The following is a 21,885-nucleotide window of genomic DNA, read 5'->3' as shown; positions in this document are numbered from 1 at the left end:
CCCGTGATTGGGTAACCCCGGGCACGATAGGGGGAAGTAACAACGGAAAGCCGGAGCTCCCATTCAAGTTGTGAGTCGATGACATTCGAGACATTTTGATGGCTGAGACGTACGGCTTCTAAAATGACCTTTGACGGGAACCACAATCCGCCGCCCAACGCCCGCCGTCATCTCGCCCACACCAGCGGAGACGTTCATTCCAGTCGCCGTCTTTGAGCCCCCGCCCCGCGCTTCCCAAGCTACCCAAAACAAGACAAGACAACAAAAGACACCTTTAACTGCCTTCCATCCAAGGCCAGGTACCACCGCCAGCAAGGGACTCGATGGTGTCGTCTTGGCCCGGTCAGAGGTTTGAGTTGATGCTGAGCCTTTGCTTGGCGTCTCTCCGGTGGGCTTCACCAACCTCGAGGTCCGACCAAGTGTCAAACTCTCTAGTCACCAGCGAATAGAATGCTGTGATTTGCAACGGCAGCAACGTTTGGCTCCGGTCTTCCATTCGCTACCACATGTCATCATCTTGCCTGCAGAGCAAACATGCTTCGCAGGCTCTGCAAGTCATTTCAACATACACGTATCAGCCCACCCCTTCTCCAATACCATCACACGATCCAATTCCTTGCTTCTTTCTGTTCGTCCCCGACGCTGGGGGCCAGCCGCCAGGGCAAAGGGAGGGTGTGCGCAGGAGACCGGACGCCGACGCAGAGCACGAGCAAAAAAAAACTAAAAGCAACGACGAAGGATCCGTGGATCCCCAGCAAGCTACTGCACCTTTTCTTCAGCCAGCAGGTAAGGCATAACCAGCAAAGCCACAGACCCCCTCCAAGAAATGGAATGGTAGGAATCAGGAACAGCTCCCCCGGTCTATTCTGGTTCATTCTCCATGCACAGCAAAGTCAGGCCCAACAGCTGCTGCTCATATACCGCCAGTTGTTGGATCGCTCGTCAACTTAGACGCGCGCTTTGGAGGGGTGTGGCAGCGGCGCTGAAGAGTGCGCATGTTGGCGATGCCCTGCGGATGGGGGCCATCATGCAACCCGCTAATCAACGTGCCGGAAAGCGATGTGACGGGCCCCCGAAGCTGGAACGCAGGCAAGGTAGAGAGGCCCAACACGGCGGCAGCAGCCGTTCCACGCCTCTGGGACCGTCGTCGTCAGCTGCCGTGATTCGCGGCGACATTCACGACGGATAGGGGCAGAGACGGGGACAAGTCGTTTGGTCACGTCCGGTCCCCCAGTATGGCCTGGCCTAGCCTGGTCTTGCATAACCCTACCCGCTCTTCAGGAGAGTTAGAAGAGTCAGGATGTGCAAGGCCGAAGGCATCGGCACCAAGCACCTGTTTTTAGAAGCAGAGTCGGAAGCTTTCGACCCCCAGAACAGAAGCAGGAGAATCCCTCGCCGTCTTCTTCGTCCTACCCCTTGACTCTCCCCGTTGGGTCAAGCAAGGGGGGCTCTCGTCTCTTTCCTGTGAAACCGCGGCGGAACGGGAACGGGAAGATGAAAGACAGGCCATCTCGGTCGACCTGTCGCCCCGAGATCGTGGACCCCATCGGGTTGGTCCCTATGTTCCCATATTGGCAATGTCGTAGTTCATACGAGGCCGCGCACCCTCCTGACTATGATGCAGATTACGGACACAGACCGAGCGAACGGTGATGCATACTGTACGGTTACGGGAGGGCAGGGCGGTCAAAGTGCCTGCGTTGGTTCAGGGCAGCAGCAACAGCAGCCGCCAAAGCAGTTGGGTTTTCGTCGCTAGCTAGCGGACAGCATGGAGGCATGCGGCGCCGGGACGAACCTACAGCTCTAGCTCTGCATCGTCTCCGTTCCCATTTCCACCTCGCTTCGCCTTATGAAGAAACAGGCGAAGCGCGGGGGCGGTCCGCAACTGCAGAATGGCTAACACAGGTGAATCGCAGCGTGGGTTTGGGGTCTTGGGTTGGGGGCAGCGCCGACGAGAGAGATGGTTACCAACCGTATCGCATTGTCCCAAGGGACGTACGTCTCCATGTCGCCCACTGTCCGTCTTCTCGCCGGAGACTAGAGTGAGGCGGACGGGATGCAACCACCCCCACCGTTCTCGCTCTGCATAGAACGATTGGCTGACACGAAATTGAGCACCTGGTAGCCTTTCAACCAATCAAACTGGCGCACTGACTGGCTTTTGGATTCATTGGGCCACTCGCGACCATCGAATGCTGCTGAATGACCTTGGTTCCCCTAGGATACCGCTTGTCAACGGATAGTTGGGGGTGTGGGTCTAAGAGCAGCATGTCAAGCTGCCCAACCTAACTGAGATGCACTCCAGTTTCCAGGTCCCCACGCGGAAGAAAACAGAGGTGAGAACGGAAGGGGGACGAGCAGGAAGAGAAGAAGAAAAGAAAAAAAAGAAGAAAAAAATTCGCTGCGAAAAGTTTCGGCCGATTCCACTTTGTTTGCATAGAATTTGCAGTGCAGCTTTTCCTTCACCTCAACCACTACTGCTCACCTCTTTAATTTTTTTCTCCCCCCTCCCCTTCCCATTGCTGTCTGTAAACTTTGAATCCAGCAGCTCGGCACACGCAAAAGCTCATCGGTTCGGACGAGATAGCGCGAGCGTAATCTCATCGTTTAGTCCAATAATCCTCGAATCCTCAGCACGGCCGACCGCCTCTTGGATAGCCTTGGACCACGCGCCATTGCCCCTCGATTTCGACACGCCGCCACCAGCTCCTCCAGTTCGCATCCTCACCTGCCCGCACCGCGCCCACGCTTGCGTTCAGACACAGCCCAGCTCAAGACCTCTCCCGGCTCGAACTCCAGCAAAGAGATCCAGGAATTTCCGGTCTTATTAGTCGCTCCTCTGCGCGCTCTGCTCTTCCTTGCTCTGCTGCAACATTCTGCAGTGCCGGTCACAATCCTCTTGCCCGTCTAGGACAACCAGTAATTGTGCCGCGTTCCTGCCTCGTTGCCGCCCTCAGTAGCTTCCCCAGCCAGGCCCGCGCGCTCTCTTGTCTTTTTTTCCAACACAAACCTGAAGCGCGAAACACCACTTCTCACCCCTCCATCTTTATCCCTCCTCCCCCCCTGTCACAGACGCCCCCTTGGACCCCTCCAAATAAGGGATTCCAACATTGGAGATCAACGGCACGCCTCCGTATTTGCGACGCGAAACCAACACGAGGAGAAGCCCCTGATATCTCAAAGCTGAACGACACTTTGGGGTCCTTGTTCTGTGCCCCCGATTGAGCAGAGAGTTCCTCCTCGCCGTCCTCATCCCCCAGTCGTTTTGGTTGCTTTTACCGCTCCCACACTGCGACCTCTGTCGCTCCCACTTTATCCCATCCAGCTCTTACTCACTCTATTCTCCTACCACCTCAAGGCTGTGTCCATCGAGCCTGCTAGTTTCTCGCACCAGTCCGGCCCAGTCAGGCGACGCTCTGTATCTGCGTTCCGTCAATCCGCATACCGACACATACATCAACGGCAGAAACGCTCACGCTCTTCGCCTCCCCCAATTATCGTCGTCGCCCTCCCTTTTCACTTCCGTTAAATACCGCGGCCCAGTCAGAATCCGTTCTCTGCCCAACGTCCGCGCCCAATAAGGTCTCATCGTAAGGACAACACATCATCATACAGCGTCGCTCCCTTCACCATGGTGTCCTTCTCTTGTGAGGTAAGCCGTCGCCCTCTCTTTTGTGCCGCTCTCGCCCACCCCCCGTCCCCCCCATAACCCAGGGTCCCCTTTTCTTCTTCTCTGTACCTCCCCCCCGTCTGCAGCCCCCCCGAAGATCCCCATGTCGTCTTGTTATAAACTACAAGGCCTGACATCACATCCTCACACCATACCATACACCTCCCACACATTGCAAGACATCACGGACACACCCACACCCCTCCAGCAACAGAAACAAACCCCCCTCCCACTTCCCCTTGGATGCCGTCTTTAATAGCCAGTGTCTCGTCCCGTCCCTCCCTCGCCTCCTAGACCATACCATACACCCCTCTTCAAACACGCAGAGTCCAATAATCTCTTGCACCATTTCCTGCGCAACATAACTGACTTGTCTCCCTCTGCCACAGTCGTGTGGTGATGTCTTGACCAAGAAGAAGCTCGATCCCCACAGGAACCGTTGTCGAGGCGCTACCTTTACCTGCATCGATTGTATGGTATACTTTCCTGGCACTGAATACCGCTCCCACACTGTAAGTTGCATCAGTTCCCCTAACCGGTTGGCTATACTGGCCGCCCATGGAGCTCGTCTTGTGCTAACTCGATGACAGAGCTGTATGAGCGAGGCCCAGAAGTACCAAGGTGCTCTCTACAAGGACAAGAGCAACAACCACAACAACAAGAAAAACAAGACGAACAACAACCAGCCTCAGCCCGCCCCCGTTCACCAATACGACGCCATGGCTCAACACGCCTACGTCGAAGATGTTCCCGACGCCGAGTTCGAGTCTTTCCCCTACGAAGCCAGCGACAACGGCAACTCGCCCGCCGAGCTCCTCCCCGAGGCCCCAACACCCCCTTCGGCGAACGAGGGCAACGTCAACGTCTTCGACTTCCTCGATGCGTCCGCAACGCCCAATGCGTCTACTCTGGGCGCGAAGCAGATGAATGAGGAAACGCAGCTGGTACGCTACGAATATGAGGCCGAGGCCTACTTGGATGACGAGGGTGCCATGGTTGACGAGGACCGCCGCGCTCTCGTACAATACGGTACCGGGCCGATCCCCATGGGCTACGAGACCCCTGCCCCGAAGCACGAGCGTAGAAGGAAAGACGGCAGCGAGAAGAAGGACAAGAAGCGCAAGCGCCTCCATGTCGATACCGACCAGATGATGATTGACGCCCCTCCCACCTTGGCCCACTCAGGCCTGACCGGTGGTCTCAAGACCATGATGCGCCCCGTCTTCCCCCCTTCGCCCGACTACTCCGGTGGCGACGTCGCCGACCCGGGCCCCACCAGCCCACTCAAGAAGACCAAGAGCTCGAAGCACAAGAAGGAGGGCGGCATCGGTAACAACCTCCTAGGCCTGCTGAGCATGAACAGCACCAAGACCAAGACCAAGACCAAGAAGCGCAAGGTCTCGTCCTCCACCAAGAAGCACTCCCACCACCACCGGTCAGACGGCGAGAAGGCCCCCAAGCTGATCGAGTACCGCCCGGGCTCCCGCGATAGCAAGAAGGGCGAGGACGGTGACGACGAGGGACAGATGGTTGTCTACCGCCCCCGCGCCGACCTCTTCCTGTCCTTCATCAACAAGGGCCCCGAGAGTGAGCGCGGCTGCAGCATGAACAAGGCCCTTAAGCGCTTCCACCGTGAGCGCTCCTCGTCCGAGGACAGCCTCGGCAAGCTCTCGGAGGAGAAGGAGCTCTGGCGGTCGCTGCGCATGAGACGCAACGACCGTGGTGAGATTGTCCTTTTCACGGCCTGAGTCCCGTTGTATACACAAATCCGCGTGGTTTTGGGTATAGCTCGGCGATGAGGCAGTCATTCCCAGGTCGGACGGAGTCAACGGGTGTCTAAACTCATAAAGGATACGGAGTTTGAGCGTTTTTGCTTGATTTTTCTTCTTCTTTTTCATATTCCCACGCTGATGCTTGAAACGCACTTTGGCACATGATACCTACAAGATGGACGAAAGCCATCGAAAGCCTGGAAGGAAACGGGCCGAGAGAGAATCGGCGGCGTTTGGCCGTGGAGGTCGGGTTACTTTGAGTTGATGGATCTTTTTTAAACTTATTCTTCCCATTCTCGATGCCGACTTTGTCGCTCATCCATGACCACATGCTCCTCACCAGTCTTTGAGCTTTCATCGAGCCATATGGGCGTGGCTTGGAACGACGAGATGGAGTCGACTTTCTTTTGATCTTCTCTGTACTGAGTAGGAGCGCTCGACCGATACCTTGCTTCGCGTTGCATTTTCCGCTAGAACTCGGCTGGGAGCAAGAAGGATAATGGCGGGGGGAGGATGAAGAGAGAAAGAGTGTTGCATCTCTGTTCTATGGTATATATGTTTGTTCGTCTCTGACTCTGTACAAAACCGATACGCAAATGCTCTTTGTCGTTGATGAAAGAAACTCCCGATCCTGCGTCCCGCAGGCGATAGAAACTCCTCTGGTATACAAATGCCACAAACCCCACTCCTCCATACTTGCTTAGAAACGACTGAAAATTGCGAGATGTGATGTACTACATCTTTTGCTAAGCCAAGGTAGTAGTACAAGATGCCCAACCGTGGTGTGCGAAGCAGCCGCGACTGCCAGCCCGTTACGCAACCCGCAACGGCAGGATGTGCTGCACCATGGCCTCCCTTCTGCAGAGCGGACACTCGGGCTTCTCGCGCACCCAGTCCCCGATGCACGTCCAGCAGAAGACGTGGCCGCACTGCGTCGCCGACGGGTCCTTGAGCTCCTCCAGGCACAGCGTGCACTTCCGCTGCGCGGAGCCCGCGATGTAGGCCATGACCTTTTCGTCCTCGAGGTCGAACCTCGCGCCGGCGGCCTCGGCGAGGACGGGGGTGTGCGTCACGGCGGCGATGTCGACCTTGCTGGTCCCCGCGCCGGCGGGCGCCGCCTCCGAGGCGAGTAGGACGGAGGTGTTGGCGGCGTAGGCGTTTGCGTCGAGGGAGACGTCGACGTGGTGAGCCGGGCCGGCGCGTTCGCGGGCGGCGCGGGCGGCGGAGGCCTGGGCCGAGAGGTCGGAGATGGTGGAGCGGATGTGCAGGTAGGACTGGACGGCGAGCTGGGCGACGAGCAGGACGCCGAGGACCTCGTAGCCCGCGCGGTCCGGGGTGTCGGGGACGCGGCGGGTGAAGACGTAGCGCAGGCCGAGGACGCGCTTGGCGAGCTCGTAGTAGGTGCCGGTGAAGTAGAAGACGGCGAGGGTGGCGGCGTGGAGGGGCGCAGCGGAGGTGAGGGAGGGCAGGTTCGCGAGGAGGTACTCGGCCAGGATCTTGCGCGTGGCCGAGGCGCTACCGGGTTTCTTCGTCGTCGTCGCGGAGAGGGTGCGCTCGAGGGAGGAGCGCAGGCGGGCGCGGACGGAGGGGAGGAGGCGGCCGAGGAGGTAGGGGAGGAGGACCGAGGTCGCGATGTAGGAGGCGCGGCGGGGCAGCGTCGGGAGGGCGCCCGCGGGGTCGTCGGACCCCGGGTCGGTGCCGACGTGGAGCTGGACGAGGTCGCAGTACTCCTCGCCTAGGGTGCGGTTCCCGGGAGGGTGGTGAGGCCGAGGTAGAGCGTGTCGGCGAGGAGGCGGTGGAGGGGCGTGGAGGCGTGGGCGGAGCGGGCGCCGAGGAGGAGGCGGTGGAGGGAGGTTAGGGTGTTGGAGAGGTGGCCTTTGTAGTACGCATCCTTTTGGTGGGCGCGGATGATGTCCGGGGCGGAGGCGTAGGGGTACGGCGAGGAGGGGAGGGTCGGGTGTTGCGAAGAGGATGAGGGGGTTGTGATGGCGATGGTGATGATTCCGAGGTCATTTTGGAGGGTTGCGCGTGCGCATTGCGCGCTGGGCGACGGTTGTTGGGGGTACGCGGGAGGGGTTCAGATGCCTAGCTGTTCGATTGATGGTTTGCGCATGGGGAAATTCGAGAACGGGAGTAGTATCGTGTTTCGTTGTCGAGAAGGGTCGTGGCGTCGTGATATCGTGAATGGGAGAGGGTGCAATGTTGGAGTTTTGGTGGTTGGAGGCTTTGAGCCGAGGCGCTTTGCAGGGTGCTGGTGCCAGTGCCGGGGCAGTTTGGGGAGCTCGGCCGGCAAATGTCAGCATGTGTGCTGGCCTGGCGCCGAAGTGCTGGGGTCCATGGTGGGGGGGTGGGCAGGGGTTGTGACGATAACGTATCACGGCACCTAGGAAAGCTATCCGTTGCCGTTCTACATGTTGTCACTCTTTGCAAGGGACGCCGTCTTAGATAAACGTTGTCAATTCTATAATACCACTCATATTTTTGAATTATAATGTGTGTAATTGTTGAGCCCAGGTCGTAAGAATCTACGAATTCCAACTGAGCATTTACAGATGAGCGGAGTTAGAGGCTGCTGCACAATCGGCTGGAAACACTAACATCCGATAGCGCACGAGGGGCTAACACGCTTGCTGGGTTTTCCCACTTGGAGCTCACGTCTCAACCTCCCACCCATCCGAGACTTCTCCGAGTTGCAGGAAGAACGTGTCCGACTATCTGGAGGCAACTTTTGAGAAACAAGTCTTTGACAGACGACCAAGTGCTGCAGTCCCACGGAAACTCTTGAGCTCGTCCGATTTTTTTGGATGAGTCATCTGTTCGTCCCAACGACTGAATCTTATCTTGACTACATGCGAGGGGCATCCAGATCCGCTTCCTGACTCTCACTGTGAGCTGCGACCAAAAGTCCCTCGTCCCACTGCTTTCAACGAAACTGGTCTAACTCGTCGCCAGAGTTGGATAAATCCGTTTTGCAGCATGGGGCATCTCGTTACGGTAGCGACTTGCTCGCTGAACCAGTGGGCCTTGGACGTGAGTCTCTGCAACTCTTGAGCGTCAGAAAATCCTCAAGTCCATTGAGGTATGTGGGAAGCGAATGCTAACCAAGGCTTGGCGTAGTGGGAAGGCAATGCTGCCCGCATTGTCGAGAGTATTCAAAAGGCAAAGGCAGCTGGTGCGCGACTACGCGTCGGACCTGTGAGTGATTCCCAAGTCCTCTTACCTGAGAGCTGCAATGGTGTTGTAATGAGATCTGATTACAGACCCTTCAACTCAGATATTCGTGCCTGTAAAGTTATCAACCCCGCTGACCCCCAACGTAGGAGCTGGAAATCTGCGGCTATGGATGTCTGGACCACCTCCTCGAGCAGGACCTCTACCTGCACTGCTTCGAGATGCTGCGCCGGATCCTGCTTGATGAGACCTGCCACGGCATCCTGCTCGACATCGGCATGCCGGTGCAGCACCGCAACCAGCGCTTCAACTGCCGCATCCTCTGCCTTGACGGAAAGATCCTCATGATCCGCCCCAAGATGTGGCTCGCCAACGACGGCAACTACCGCGAGATGCGCCACTTCACCCCCTGGATGCACCCGCGGCAGACCGAGCAGTACCATCTGCCCCGCATCCTGCAGGAGATCCAGGGCGCGACGCACGTCGTCTTTGGCGATGCTGTGGTGTCGACGCCTGACACGTGCTTCGGCGCGGAGACTTGTGTAGGTTGCAGAGGACTGTGGTGGCCCTGTTGTTTGAGTGCTAATCCGTGAACAGGAGGAGCTATTCACCCCGAACGCGCCGCACATTGCCATGAGCCTTGACGGCGTGGAGATCATCACCAATTCGAGCGGCTCGCACTTCACCCTACAGAAGCTTGACACTCGTCTGCAGCTCATCATGGAGGCCACCCGCAAGTGCGGAGGCGTCTATCTCTACGCCAACCAGCAGGGCTGCGACGGCGACAGACTCTACTACGACGGCTCTGCCATGATTCTCGTCAACGGAGACGTCGTGGCCCAGGGCTCGCAGTTCAGTTTGAACGATGTCGAGGTCATCACCGCCACCGTCGATCTGGAGGAGGTCAGGGCCTACCGGTCAGCCATTTCTCGTGGTCTTCAGGCTGCGCGTTCCGACGCCAAGTACGAGAGGATCCAGACTGCTTTTGAGCTAAGCAATGAGGACGAGGATGCCGATGTTATGATCACACCCTCGCCCCCTATCAGGCCGAAGTACTACTCGGTCGAGGAAGAGATTGCTCTGTGTGCTGGCTGCTATCTCTGGGATGTAAGAGACACGACTAGCCTCTCTATATTGCTTAGCTGACTCCAGTCACTTCACTAGTACCTCCGAAGGTCAGGCACTGCGGGCTTCTTGGTGCCCCTGAGCGGAGGAATCGACTCCTGCGCCACTGCCAGTATGCTTATTCCACGCAACTGACCCCAGTCGGAAAACCGCTAACAGGCCAAAGCAATCGTCTTCTCCATGTGCCGCATCGTCATGAAGGCCGTCGAGGAGGGCAACGCCCAGGTGATTGAGGACGTGAAGCGCCTCGCCAAGTACGACGGCGAGGGTGTCCTGCCCAAGACGCCGCAGGCCTTGTGCAACCAGATCTTCTCGACCATCTACATGGGCATGAAGACGCAGAGCTCGGCCGAGACGCGCCAGCGCGCAAAGGACCTCGCCGAAGCCATCGGCAGCTACCACATCAACCTCGACATCGACGACGTCTACAACGCGCAGAAGAGCCTCGCCGTCAGCGCCCTCAACTTTGAGCCTAGGTTCAAGGTCGAGGGCGGCACGCAGCAGGAGAACCTGACGTTGCAGTGCATCCAGGCGCGTATCCGCATGGTCACGGCGTATGAGTTTGGGCAACTTCTCCCTACGGCCCGTGGCAGACCCGGCGGCGGCGGTCTGCTTGTCTTGGGTAGTGCGAACGTCGGAGAGGTGAGTTGGCCGCCTTTGTTTGCTGTTGTACCATCACTGACTTGCGCAGTCCCTTCGAGGATATTTTACCAAGTGAGGAACTTCACGATCAACGAGTATTGTGATGGCAAAAGCTAACCTGGGCGCAGATATGATTGCTCCAGTAAGTCTTCACACTGGAAGACGCATAGACGCTGTCACCTACCTCTTCTGGGACAAAGGAGATATCAGCACAGCGAATCCTTACCATCGGAGAAGATTGTACAAATTTCACGGATCAAGCTAATATGCTCTAGGTGCGGACATAAACCCGATCGGCTCCATCGACAAGGCCGACCTCAAGCGTTTCATCGCCTGGGCCGAGAAGGACTTTAACATTCCTTGCCTCCATGACTTCCTGACCGCAGTTCCGACCGCCGAGCTTGTACGTTGCCTTTCTGCCTTCACCCCACTTACACGCAATGTCTCGTGTTCACGTTACGCATCCATGACTTCGTGGAGTGTAAGTCCACTGACGTTATCGTGTACAGGAGCCCATCTCGGAGACCTACGTCCAAAGTGACGAAGTGGACATGGGCATGACCTACCAGGAGCTGACCATCATGGGCCGCCTCCGCAAAGTCAACAAGCTGGGTCCGTACGGTATGTTCCAGCGTCTCGTCCACGATTGGAGCGCGGACCGCAAGCGCGGCCCCGAGGATGACGCTCCGGCGTATGAGCCCAGCCAGACTGCAGAGAAGGTCAAGAAGTTCTTCCACTTCTACGCCATCAACAGTGAGTCTTTAGACGTGCAACTCGCGCTGCGGCGGAGAACTAACTAAGGGATAGGACACAAGATGACGACGCTCACGCCGGCTCTTCACTGCAACGACTACTGTATACCGCTTTGCCCCTCATCTTCCAATCCTCAGTATCCCGGCTAACCATAGCAACAGCACCTGATGACAATAGATTCGACCTCCGCCCGTTCTTGTACCCCCCATTCTGGAAGAGCTGGAGTTTCAAGAAGATTGATGCGGAACTCGCAAAGATTGAGAAGCGAAGGGCGAAGACCAGTGCATAGAACCCCCGCCTTTCTTGGCGGCCGTACGGACCCAAAAGAGGAGTGGGACGTCAAAGGAAGTTATAGAAATAGACAACGTCGGGCTTTGCAGACGGTGCTGGTTTCCGGCCCTCCGACTTGCATCTGTTCTTGATGACTGACTAGAACGCGCGTTACGTGAGTTCCCGAGTCGTTGCAGTAGAGCTGTAAATGGAGTTGCCAAGCCGACACTTCCTTATCCCACATCCCGTTTCCCTAGCTCCGCTTCGGGAACATACACGACCCGCCCCAACCCCACCATTCCTGTTTGCAAGAGCCAGCTTGGCACAGAAGCTTGCTCCGCCATCACTCTGACGATCACCGGGCACAATTCTTCTTGAAACAGAAAGAGCCAATCGGGGGGTTGACGATGGTCAACTTCTCGAGGTGGGGGTGATTCCCGGGAGGCGGTGGACGTTGTCGCATACGCGATTTGGCTCTCTACGTGATATGTTAGTCCAGGGACCATCCCGCGGTATGCCGGTCATGGTGTAAGGAGATGAGCTTATTGGCTCAAGTCATTGCCAGGTGGTCAAAGGGCTACGTTGATTCTGAGGGCGGCAACGATGTACACTGACAAGGACATGGTGATCTGCAGTGGACGACAGCGTTTCTCGATGTGGCGGTGTTCATCCGGCCCATGGTTCAAGCCTACCCGAGAGGAGATGACGAACATCTAGGATGAACGGAGAAGACGGTTTCAATTACGATGATGAATTATGATTAGCTCCTTGCGATGAAGACACAGGACTTGTCTTCGGGAAGGAGTGTTCGGAAAAGGGAGAGGCCTCGCTTTCAAGAATGGACATATAAGAGACGTTGAGTCGGCCTCAATGGAAGAGTAGAAACTCACCACCAAGCTTGAGTAAGCTTCTCTTTCACAATCCCAACACTTACTTTCAAGACCACTCTTTGTAAAGGACATCATGCACGCCTCCGTCCTCCTCGTCCTTACCTCAGCCTTGCTGGGCACCGCTCACCCGGGTCACCATGAGGAGACTCACCCCAACCTCCTCGCCGCGCGCCACTCTCACCACGGCCTTGCCCGCCGTGGGCTCGAGGCTTGCAAGAACACCAAGCTCTACCGCGACCTCCAGGCGCGCGCTATGGTTCGCCGCGCCGACACCATCGACTACCACCGCGCTCTCCGCAAGCACAAGCGCGCCATCGACAGCGTCGGCACCGGCCACAACCAAACATTTTCCCACGCCGGCATCGACATCTCCACGCCGTCCGCCGACATCTTCGGGTCCAACCACACCTGTATCCTCGACCCGGAGGGTGAGATCGGGCCCTTCTGGGTCAAGGGCGAGCACATCCGCTCCGACCTGCGCGACGACGAGCCCGGTGTTGAGGTAGTGCTCGAGGGGCAGTTCATCGATGTCGAGACGTGTGAGCCCATCACGGATCTGTACTGGGACCTGTGGAACTGCAACGCTACCGGCGTCTACTCTGGAGTCCAGGATTCATCCAACGGCAACGGAGATGATGCGTCGAACTTGAACAAGACCTTCCTCCGTGGTGTCCAAAAGACGGACGCCGACGGTGTCGTGCAGTTCCAGACCATCTTCCCCGGCCACTACGCCGGCAGGACTACCCACCACCACGTGGTAAGCACCCCCCCCCTTATTTGAACTTCAACGCCAGAGCACACATCCTAACGGCCGCCTAGGTCGCCTTCCTCGACGCCACCGTCCAGCCCAACAACACGCTTCTCTCCACCCACGCCGCGCACATCGGCCAGCTCTTCTGGGACCAGGACCTCGTGCAGGCCGTCGAGGCGCTGTATCCGTACAACACCAACACGGTCGAGCAGACGCTCAACGCCGACGACCACGTCATCGCGGTCGAGCTCGGCAGCAACGCCGACTCGGACCCCTTCTTCCAGTACGCCTACCTCGGCGACGCGGTCGAGGACGGCCTGTTCGGCTGGATCACCATCGGCATCAACCGCACCGCCACGTACAGCACCAGCTACAGCTTCGAGCTCACCGAGGCCGGCGGCGTCGCTGTGGAGAACGCTGGCGGTGCTCTTCCTGGATCTGCCCCTCCTTCTCCGTCTACCGCTGCGGCTTAGAAATATGCGCAAGAAGGTTGAGATGGTAGGAGACAAGGGTTAAGCAAGATCAGGGTGGAGTTGGTTGACTTGTGCTCATGAGTGTCTGATGTCGTTGCCTTTATGCCACTCACGGGTCAAATGTTGATCTCTGTGGAAGAAGGGTCAACTATGGGTGCCTCATGAGCACAGGGTGCGCACTTCTTGGCGGCTGAATCTAAGGGGTTGCTGTCATGTTGCTTTTAACTGGAGAAACCACCGCACCGACATGTCGGTTGGTTACCAAGAATGCGATAAACTTAAATCACCCTCACAAATATAATGAATTACTGGTCATGAGTTATCGTAGCTTACAGGGGAAAACGCATAGTTGAGACAGAGCCAAGATTCACCAACCTTCGTAGGACACGGGTCACCATTTGAACAGACGATGATTTCGGCTCCTTCCGTTTTCGCTTATGACTTGTCACGATTGATATTATTGTTTTCGGTCTCATTAGCTTGAGACTTCTCGAGGGCCCATATGTAATACCACAATGGGGAAAAGAGGCAACTGCTCCGTGGACTCGCATATGCATGTTGGTCTGCTCCGTTGGAACTTGGTTCCCCTTTTTCAAGCCAAGAAAGAGGGGTATTTTCCTTGATTGACGTTCTCTGTCACAAAAGTATCAAAAACCCCGGTTCTAAATAAGTCCTCATGTTTACGGGCTTTGTTGTCTATCATTCAGCTTCAGGGTTGAATCGTGCTGGGTCGAAGACGCTCCGCGGCATCGAGGCAATAAACCCACAACTCAGCCAACACGATCGCTAACACGTCCAGCCCTTTCGAAGCCACGTGCCTGATCGTCGAATTTCAGAAACCATGGATCAGGTCGACCACGAGGTTGTTCTTATCCCTGGAGACGAGGTATTTACTCAAAAGTCCCATTTGACGCCCAACATGGCGATTAATCTGGGTTTTCCTGTGCAGGTCTTGGACAACGACGCCTCTGAGCTCGAGGTGAGCCCCTCTCAACTCTCCATACGGCTCCGAATCGCCTTTTGTTGTCTTGTTCATCCCGTAACATGATTGCAGAGCACCGCTTCATCAAGTACCAGCATTAGCAGCTCCATCCTGAACTATCGTCTCGAGAACGGCAGAACCTACCACAAGTATAAGGATGGCAGTAAGTAGTACTTGTCACTTTATCCCTTCTTTATGTATAAATCGGGAGAATGGCAGAGTATGTGGACACGCTGACATTGATAAAGAATACATCCTCCCCAACGATGAAAGGGAAAGCGACAGACTGGGTGCGTCATTCTTGACCAAATTGCAAGCCGCCTTCAGCGGCTTTCATAGTGTCGAGCTAAGTTCTGAGAGCTAGATCTGCAACACGAGATCATAACATACACTCTCGATGGTGAACTTGGTCTGGCCCCGCCCTGCCACAAGACTGCCAAAGTCGGACGAGTCCTCGACGTCGGCACTGGCACTGGTATCTGGGCCATTGACTTCGGCGATCTGCATCCCGAGGCCGAGGTAGGCTTCCATCTGGAAAGCAAACTCATAAGATGATCTGTCGCTCACTACATGTGTTCTAGGTTCTCGGCGTAGACCTCTCTCCTCCCCAGCAGGAGTTGTAAGGAGACCTGTCTCAAACGGCCCGATGATTAGCATTCAGGAAAAACTCTGACCTTAATCTGCTGCTAGCGTCCCTCCAAACGTCAAATTCGAGATTGACGATGTAGAAGAGGAGTGGTTGCACTCAGAGCCGTTTGAGTACATCCACAGCAGGTTCATGACCGGAAGCATAATGAACTGGAAGGAATACATCAGGCGCTGCTATGAGTATGGGCTTGCCAATCTCATCTTTGCACACTTATCTGAACGTAGAAACAGCAACCTCGCTCCTGGCGGATATCTTGAGCTCGTAGAAAACCAAGCCACGGCCAACTCAGACGATGGCACATTCCCCAAGGACTGTGCGATGGCCAAGTATATCGAGGGTATTCAGACGGCTTCGGAGAAGCTTGGCCGTGCATTCATCGACGTTCCAAAGCTCAAAAACATCATGGAGGAGGCAGGCTTCGTCGATGTCGAGCTTCGGAAGTACAAGTGGCCGATGAACACATGGCCGAAGGAAGAAAGGTAACATATTACAGTTACTTGTCCTTACAGGGTTACTAGATATCGCTTTGTTTTCTTGCTGATGGATGGTTAGGTACAAGACGCTCGGCCTCTGGTGCCTGGAGAACTTCAACAGCGCCCTCGAGGCCGTGTGCATGGCGCTCTTCACACGAGTGCTCAACTGGTCCCTTGACGAGGTCAACATATTTCTCATCGATGTCCGTAAGGATTTGAAAAACCAAAGCTATCACGCCTACTTCAATGTGTAAGTATATCTCTCTAGTTGGCCAATTGGTTTGTGGTTTGATGCTGATGCGGGTGGTCCAGTTACTGCCTCATCGGTCGTAAGCCCGAAAAGAAGGACAAATCAGTTGCTGCCCAATCATAGTGTGCTCGAAAACTGTTTTAGAATCATATCAGCGACCCATGAAAGGGAACATGTCGGAGCATAAGGCAGACACTATAGTAAAAACCAGCATCGTATCAGTGGGGATTCTCTTCACGACTACTTAGTGTAAACTAGGTTAAATCACTAGATGAATCAATTTATCCCTACTACTCGTATCATAGCCGAGCATGCTTGAATATCTCGGTTCAAGTGGTAGCTACATTGACAAGCATCTATTCGACTGGTCAGAAGACTGTGCGTGTTGTCGAAACAGCGTCTCTCGCCGTCACTAACAAGAAGCAGCGAAGGGTTTGAACCAGGCGAGATAGGTCGCATAGCAACCCCTAATCATCACTGAGATCTTCTTTATTAATGTTGAATGACGCCATTGGCTTGAGCCGCAATAGATCTGGTACTTTGTTGAGGGCTCTAAAGTGGAAATATCCTGGGTGTCCAGGGTCTCCTTGATTTTGGTTGATACCAATGAGCTTATTGAATAAGACCTACTGCAACTCTGGGTCCAAGAGAAGCTCAAGCTTATACTATGGGAACTCTATAGACCACTGGTTGGTGTATTGATGCAACTAGTAGATGGTAGCATGATCACTCTGAGTAGCTTGTCACTGCGTGATGGCCCCTTGTGATATGAGCGGGATGTGGCGGGGCAACCGTTCAGAAGAGGAAGGAGAGCGATGAAAGTTTTCAAGCAAGACTGAGGCCAAGAACTGCTGATGTATGTGTAAGTAACATGGGTTATGGGGAAAGTAGGTGATGGTTTTGACTTCTCCCGCATTCATTCTGAGCTATCACATTCAATAAAATATTCTGCCTACTCTCATTGGCCTGTAAAAGTCAAAATGTCCACAATGTAGCGCTGCATTAGGGAGAAGAGGAAATTTGGCCGTTGGCTCGCATATGCATGTTGGTTTGCTTCGTCGGTTCTTTTCTTTAGCCAGCAAAGAGAGACCGCCGCTGTGGCAGCCGATTTATTATTTCCTTAAAAACAGTGGTCTCCTGTAAATCTTTCCAGCTCTTCTTTCAGACACATCGTCTTCGTTTGCGATTAAATCAAAGCTCACAGTCGGTCTGAAGTTTGAGAGCGGCATCCTGCGAAAGCACACGCCTACAACTAATACAACTAAGCCGCTGAAGAACCAACTCACCCTTGCTCGGTTGCATTCCACCCGAATAATAAAGCAGCTATGGCCGATGTCGACCACGAGGTCGTGATCGCCGCCGATTATTTGGTATGCCGAGAGCTTATAGTTTGAACTTAAGGCAGCACCTCTGACGGCTGGCAGGAGTCTGATGACAACCAATCGGAAACTCAGGTAAATCATGCTCCGTTCTTAAAGAGTCTCTCATTGCTCGGCCTTGATAGGTATCAAGGAACAATTGCATCAACAACTCCTCAAGTGGTTGTGGTTCACATCTGACGTTAGTTCAGAGCACTGCTTCCTCGACCACTAGTCTCAGTAGCTCCATCCTCCAACACCGACTCGAAAACGGAAGAACCTACCACCGATACAAAGACGGAAGTGAGTTGGGCTCTGATCATTTGGCTTTAACATCCGAAACAGTACGTTTGTTTTGCTAATAAGTCTGTGTAATCCAGAGTATTATGCTCCCAACGACGAAACAGAAAGCGAAAGGCTAGGTCAGTTGCCCCTTCCAGGATGGCCAGATGGATATCTTGGAGAGATATCAATTTCTTTTGGCCCTTTTTTCTTCTTTTACTTTCGGGCTAAGTAAAAGGTGTAGACTTTCAACACGACATCTTCGTCTACACTGTTGATGACAGACTTGGCCTGGCCCCGCCATGCAATGAGGACGCCAAGGTTGGCCGGGTTCTCGACGTTGGAACCGGTACCGGCAGTTGGGCCATTGACTTTGGTGACCTACACCCCGAGGCTGAGGTGAGTTTTTAAAGGCGTTTCCAATGATGCTAAGAGTAGTTTATCTAACCCCGTGTTCAGGTCATAGGCGTTGACCTCTCGCCTGTCCGAGCAGATTTGTACGAAAAACCATCCCTGGCAGTTGACCGCAGCTTGAATGAGCTTACTGACAACTTACCTTGACTACAGCGTGCCTCCTAACGTGCGATTTGAGGTTGACGATGTTGATGAAGAGTGGACATACTCGCTTCCATTCGAATATATCCACAGCCGCTTCATGACGGCAAGCATTGGCAACTGGAAAGAGTATATCAAGAAATGTTTTGAGTTAGTCTTCTGCGTCGAGGTATATCCCGTATTTGGCTTATGAGTCTGACATGCGACAGCAACCTCACTCCCGGTGGATATCTTGAGCTCCAGGACGCTGATATCATGCCACGATCTGACGATAACCTCCTGCCCAAAGACGCCCCTATCATTCAGTTCGCCAATCTGCTCAAAGAGGTCTCTGCAAAGCTTGGCCGCGAGTATGTTGAGGTGGCGTCGCTAAAGAACGTGATGATTGAGGCTGGTTTCATTGACGTCGAGATGCGGATGTACAAGTGGCCTCATAATGAATGGCCGAAAGATTCGAGGTACAACAGCGCCCCGTTTGATCTGCTCTCTTATCATCATTTATCCCGGCCGGACGTGTCTCGTACTAAAGTAAGATGACAGGTATAAAAAGCTCGGATTCTGGACCCAGGAGAACTTCGGCTCTGCCCTCGAGGCCATCTGCATGGCGCCGCTTACTCGTGTTCTTGGATGGACCCGTGACGAGGTCAACATCTTCCTCATTGACGTTCGCAAGGATCTGAAGAACAAGAGTTACCATGCCTACTGTCCTGTGTAAGCGTCAGCCTATTCGCGGTGGCCATGTTGCAGACTTTGCTGACACTGATATACCAGCTACTGTATCGTCGGGCGCAAGCCCGAGAAGTAAGACACCCCAGCTCCCACTGTCCATGCCGGCAATTCAAGTATACCGGCAATGTTTTGCATTGGAGAAAGCCAGAAATGAACGTAATCTTTCAATCTTGCGAAATGGGTGTGTAGCAAATAGCTTCATGTGCAAACTGGCCGATCTTGTTATGGGTCGTTCACCGCCCTAAAACAATGTACTTTTCTTTCCCATCATCGCTGTGTGTCCGAATATACTCGTATCAAGAACAACATCGCGTAATGGTGTCATTCTACAGCCAAGACTTCGGCTGGCATAAAGCAACAAATTTGAAAGTACCGACCTTGATGTCACGTAGCAAAAGGCTAAGACAGGTGGAAAAGCGCCGGTGGATCTGAAACAGAAGTGATTTTGGCAAGCTCAAGTATCGTTTGCTTAGTCTGTGTATGCTGTCGTGGTGAGCTTAAAATGCAGTGAGACTTGGGGGGGGGCGAAAAGCACGTAGCCGCATTCAGAAATTTGAACTCCATGTGCCGATTAGCTCGTGGTAATCAAGATCCAAGATGCCGAGCTACCACGTGCCGGTGTAACGCGATCTACTGTTCTTCAAGTGCTTTCGGGGGAAGAACAAGCCTGTTCTCTATTTCAAGGGATCATGGATGAGAAGAGAGAAGTCAACCAATGATCGTGATGTGACACCAGGATCAATAAACCGTATCAAGGTCGCCAAGCAATTGAGTTTCCACGCCGAAAACTGCGCGGCAGTGGAACCGTTGAGACAATTCAAAGTCATTGCAGGCGAGAACAGACACATGGATCGAGGACATGCATTCAGATGGGGGCTGAGGCGGCACGATGTTGGGCGAGGAGCGCGCCTAGTGCCATAAAGCCGCAGCACGCATGTTTCGACGGCAGGCAGCCGTTTTCGTCCTTGCCAGGCTTGCAAGGCAGTGAAGACGACACCCCGACAAAGACAGAAAAGATCGTTGCTGGTTTGGCGGAACGGGTTTAGTCCAGCAAGCTTAAAAGGGGAAGAAGTCATTTCAAGCATCCGTAAAAGAGGATCAGAAAAGAAGCCTAAAACAAATATTGGATTGGGAGATGAAATGCCCCAAAACCCCCGGATCGTCTAACCCAGTCGCCCCGCTCCGGGTACGGATGCCTAAAAATGCACTGGAGTTGGACCGTCCCAGCGTGCTGTCCCCGCCAATCTAGGTAACCCCCCGGTGCTTCTCCACTTTTCCGTGCGGCGCAAGGAACCCGGCGAGGCTCACCACCGGCACTGCCACTTCCTGCTTCCCCACAAGAAACCTGCCAACCTGCACACTTCACCGACCGCCGTTTCTAAACATAGACATCGGGAGCCGGGGCAGGACGGAAACACGGCCACAACAGCGTTGGAGCAGGTTGCCGACTAATTGGGAAACCATGCAAAGGCCGGAAGCAAAAACGAAACACGTTTGATGGAAACATATAATCATAGTAGCCTCGCTCTCTTAAAAGATCTCTATGGGACTCTACAGTGTTACCACCTTGCCTATCGTCTCTTGGTGTTTCTGGGGGTTGTTGAGTACCGTTTTATTCTGATACCCATCCCAATGTACAAGTCTGTTCATATTACACCTTGATATATATCAACTACTATATCGTATACTCTGGCAATCGAAAAACAATCGCCAACATGAGCTCATCGCTCTGCACGCTGTCGACATGCGACCTCTCTGAGAGCCCGTATGGCTTCCGCCCCACGCTGACGGCCAGCGCCCTCTTTGCAACCATCTCGGCAATCTGCCTCGTCATCAACGGCGCCGTCGCCGCCCGGTCGACCCAACGACATGCCACCACTCCGTTTTCTGTCATCATCACTCTTGCCTGTTTGCTCGAGATTCTTGGCTGGGTTGACCGCATGGCTGGCTGGAGTGATCCCTGGGCCGTGTATCCCTTTATGCAGAGCAAGGCGCTTCTTACAATCGCGCCAGTGTTCGTTACTTCAAGGTACGCTTCTATACGCAATGAGCGTTTGCTGAGCATGTCCGCGTCCAATACTAAGACCGGTACAGTATCTACGTCTGCCTCGCACCGATGGTGCGGATAGTTGGTACAGAACACTCGTTCATCAAGCCTGAGCTCTACACCGTCATTCTCCTCCCTCTAGACGGCCTCGCCCTGCTCCTTCAGATCATTGGTCTCGCTGTTGGTTTCCAAAACGTCCCGTACACCCTCACCTCTAAGGGCTCTTACAACCCTAACGCCGCCGGCGCCAACATCATACTGGCCGGTCTGGTCATCCAACTCGCAACTCTGGTTGCGACAGGCCTCTTCCTCGCCTCAGTGCTCATCCGCGCCGCCCGCTCCTATCGCCAATACGGCTACACGACCTTCCACCGCGACGTCGGTTACGTGCCCCTTACGGGCCGCTTCCGCATCTTCGCCGGCGCTGTACCTTCCGCCATGGTAGTCCTCTTCGGACGAATGTGCTTCCGGATCGCGGAGTACGCTGAGGGCTGGAGAGGTCCCCTCGCGACGAGCGGCGAGGGGTTGTTCATCGGGCTAGAGGGGTTTCTTGTGGGGTATGCATTGTTGGCTATCGTGGGGTGTCACCCGGCGCTGTTTCTAAAGGACGGGAAGATGGTTTCGAGGATCGAAGCGGAGCCGTTTGTTGGCATTGACAGTGTCGGGAGTGTTGGGCAGAGAGGAGAGCATGAGAGGGACTTGGAGGAGCTGAGCAAAGTGTACCAGAGGCACCACGAGGAGGAGCAGAGGCTGTCGAGGTTTGACCGCGTTTGAAATATGATACCCCCTGAATTAGCGTACTGTAATGCATCAGTTGCATGCAACTCTTCCAGACTTCATCTTAGGACCTAACTATTTCCTGCGTATTACCCGAGTAAGTTTTTGGGTCGGTCTGTTATTGGCTTTTGATAATTTCAGGGCACGTAACGTGATAATGGGTGCTTACCATCAATACGCTTGGTTTTAGGATAGCAGAATCAGAACCAGTCAGTCCCGAGCCAATTTATGTCGATGCAAATCATCTCCTAGTCTTGCTCTAGCCG

General features: G+C 54.6%; 7 protein-coding genes across 7 annotated transcripts; 6 read left to right on the top strand and 1 right to left on the bottom strand.

Moving 5' to 3' along the window:
* Positions 1-3,631: 3,631 nt before the first annotated feature.
* Positions 3,632-5,418, top strand: ColSpa_02179 (upstream activation factor subunit UAF30; the record flags this gene model as incomplete). Its single annotated transcript, XM_049268391.1, has 3 exons — positions 3,632-3,652; positions 4,060-4,182; positions 4,261-5,418. The coding sequence occupies 3 exons, from the start codon at positions 3,632-3,634 to the stop codon at positions 5,416-5,418; spliced, it is 1,302 nt and encodes a 433-aa protein (XP_049124348.1).
* Positions 5,419-6,254: 836 nt separating this feature from the next.
* On the bottom strand, positions 6,255-7,455 carry ColSpa_02178 (peroxisome biogenesis factor 10; the record flags this gene model as incomplete). The annotated part of the gene is made up of 2 exons (XM_049268390.1): positions 6,255-7,177; positions 7,329-7,455. The coding sequence occupies 2 exons, from the start codon at positions 7,453-7,455 to the stop codon at positions 6,255-6,257; spliced, it is 1,050 nt and encodes a 349-aa protein (XP_049124347.1).
* A 963-nt stretch (positions 7,456-8,418) lies between these two features.
* On the top strand, positions 8,419-11,180 carry ColSpa_02177 (glutamine-dependent NAD(+) synthetase; the record flags this gene model as incomplete). The annotated part of the gene is made up of 10 exons (XM_049268389.1): positions 8,419-8,472; positions 8,560-8,637; positions 8,763-9,155; positions 9,211-9,720; positions 9,778-9,850; positions 9,905-10,380; positions 10,430-10,452; positions 10,509-10,522; positions 10,656-10,783; positions 10,890-11,180. The coding sequence occupies 10 exons, from the start codon at positions 8,419-8,421 to the stop codon at positions 11,178-11,180; spliced, it is 2,040 nt and encodes a 679-aa protein (XP_049124346.1).
* Positions 11,181-12,366: 1,186 nt separating this feature from the next.
* ColSpa_02176 (uncharacterized protein) lies at positions 12,367-13,517 on the top strand (the record flags this gene model as incomplete). Its single annotated transcript, XM_049268388.1, has 2 exons — positions 12,367-13,050; positions 13,113-13,517. 2 exons carry the CDS (start codon positions 12,367-12,369, stop codon positions 13,515-13,517), a joined length of 1,089 nt encoding a protein of 362 aa, XP_049124345.1.
* An 841-nt stretch (positions 13,518-14,358) lies between these two features.
* On the top strand, positions 14,359-15,875 carry ColSpa_02175 (secondary metabolism regulator LAE1; the record flags this gene model as incomplete). The annotated part of the gene is made up of 6 exons (XM_049268387.1): positions 14,359-14,496; positions 14,572-14,662; positions 14,864-15,018; positions 15,081-15,118; positions 15,190-15,627; positions 15,701-15,875. 6 exons carry the CDS (start codon positions 14,359-14,361, stop codon positions 15,873-15,875), a joined length of 1,035 nt encoding a protein of 344 aa, XP_049124344.1.
* A 1,321-nt stretch (positions 15,876-17,196) lies between these two features.
* ColSpa_02174 (putative methyltransferase tdiE) lies at positions 17,197-18,871 on the top strand (the record flags this gene model as incomplete). Its single annotated transcript, XM_049268386.1, has 8 exons — positions 17,197-17,241; positions 17,442-17,532; positions 17,756-17,910; positions 17,971-18,008; positions 18,079-18,216; positions 18,276-18,594; positions 18,617-18,777; positions 18,838-18,871. 8 exons carry the CDS (start codon positions 17,197-17,199, stop codon positions 18,869-18,871), a joined length of 981 nt encoding a protein of 326 aa, XP_049124343.1.
* Positions 18,872-20,510: 1,639 nt separating this feature from the next.
* ColSpa_02173 (sphingoid long-chain base transporter RSB1) lies at positions 20,511-21,616 on the top strand (the record flags this gene model as incomplete). The annotated part of the gene is made up of 2 exons (XM_049268385.1): positions 20,511-20,824; positions 20,890-21,616. The coding sequence occupies 2 exons, from the start codon at positions 20,511-20,513 to the stop codon at positions 21,614-21,616; spliced, it is 1,041 nt and encodes a 346-aa protein (XP_049124342.1).
* Between the last annotated feature and the right edge of the window lie 269 nt (positions 21,617-21,885).

Source organism: Colletotrichum spaethianum, assembly GCF_022836535.1.
Source record: "Colletotrichum spaethianum MAFF 239500 DNA, contig04, whole genome shotgun sequence".
Classification (NCBI taxonomy): Eukaryota; Fungi; Ascomycota; class Sordariomycetes; order Glomerellales; family Glomerellaceae; genus Colletotrichum; species Colletotrichum spaethianum.
Note: the sequence above shows the minus strand (reverse complement) of the source record. Positions and strands in the feature narration are given on the sequence as shown.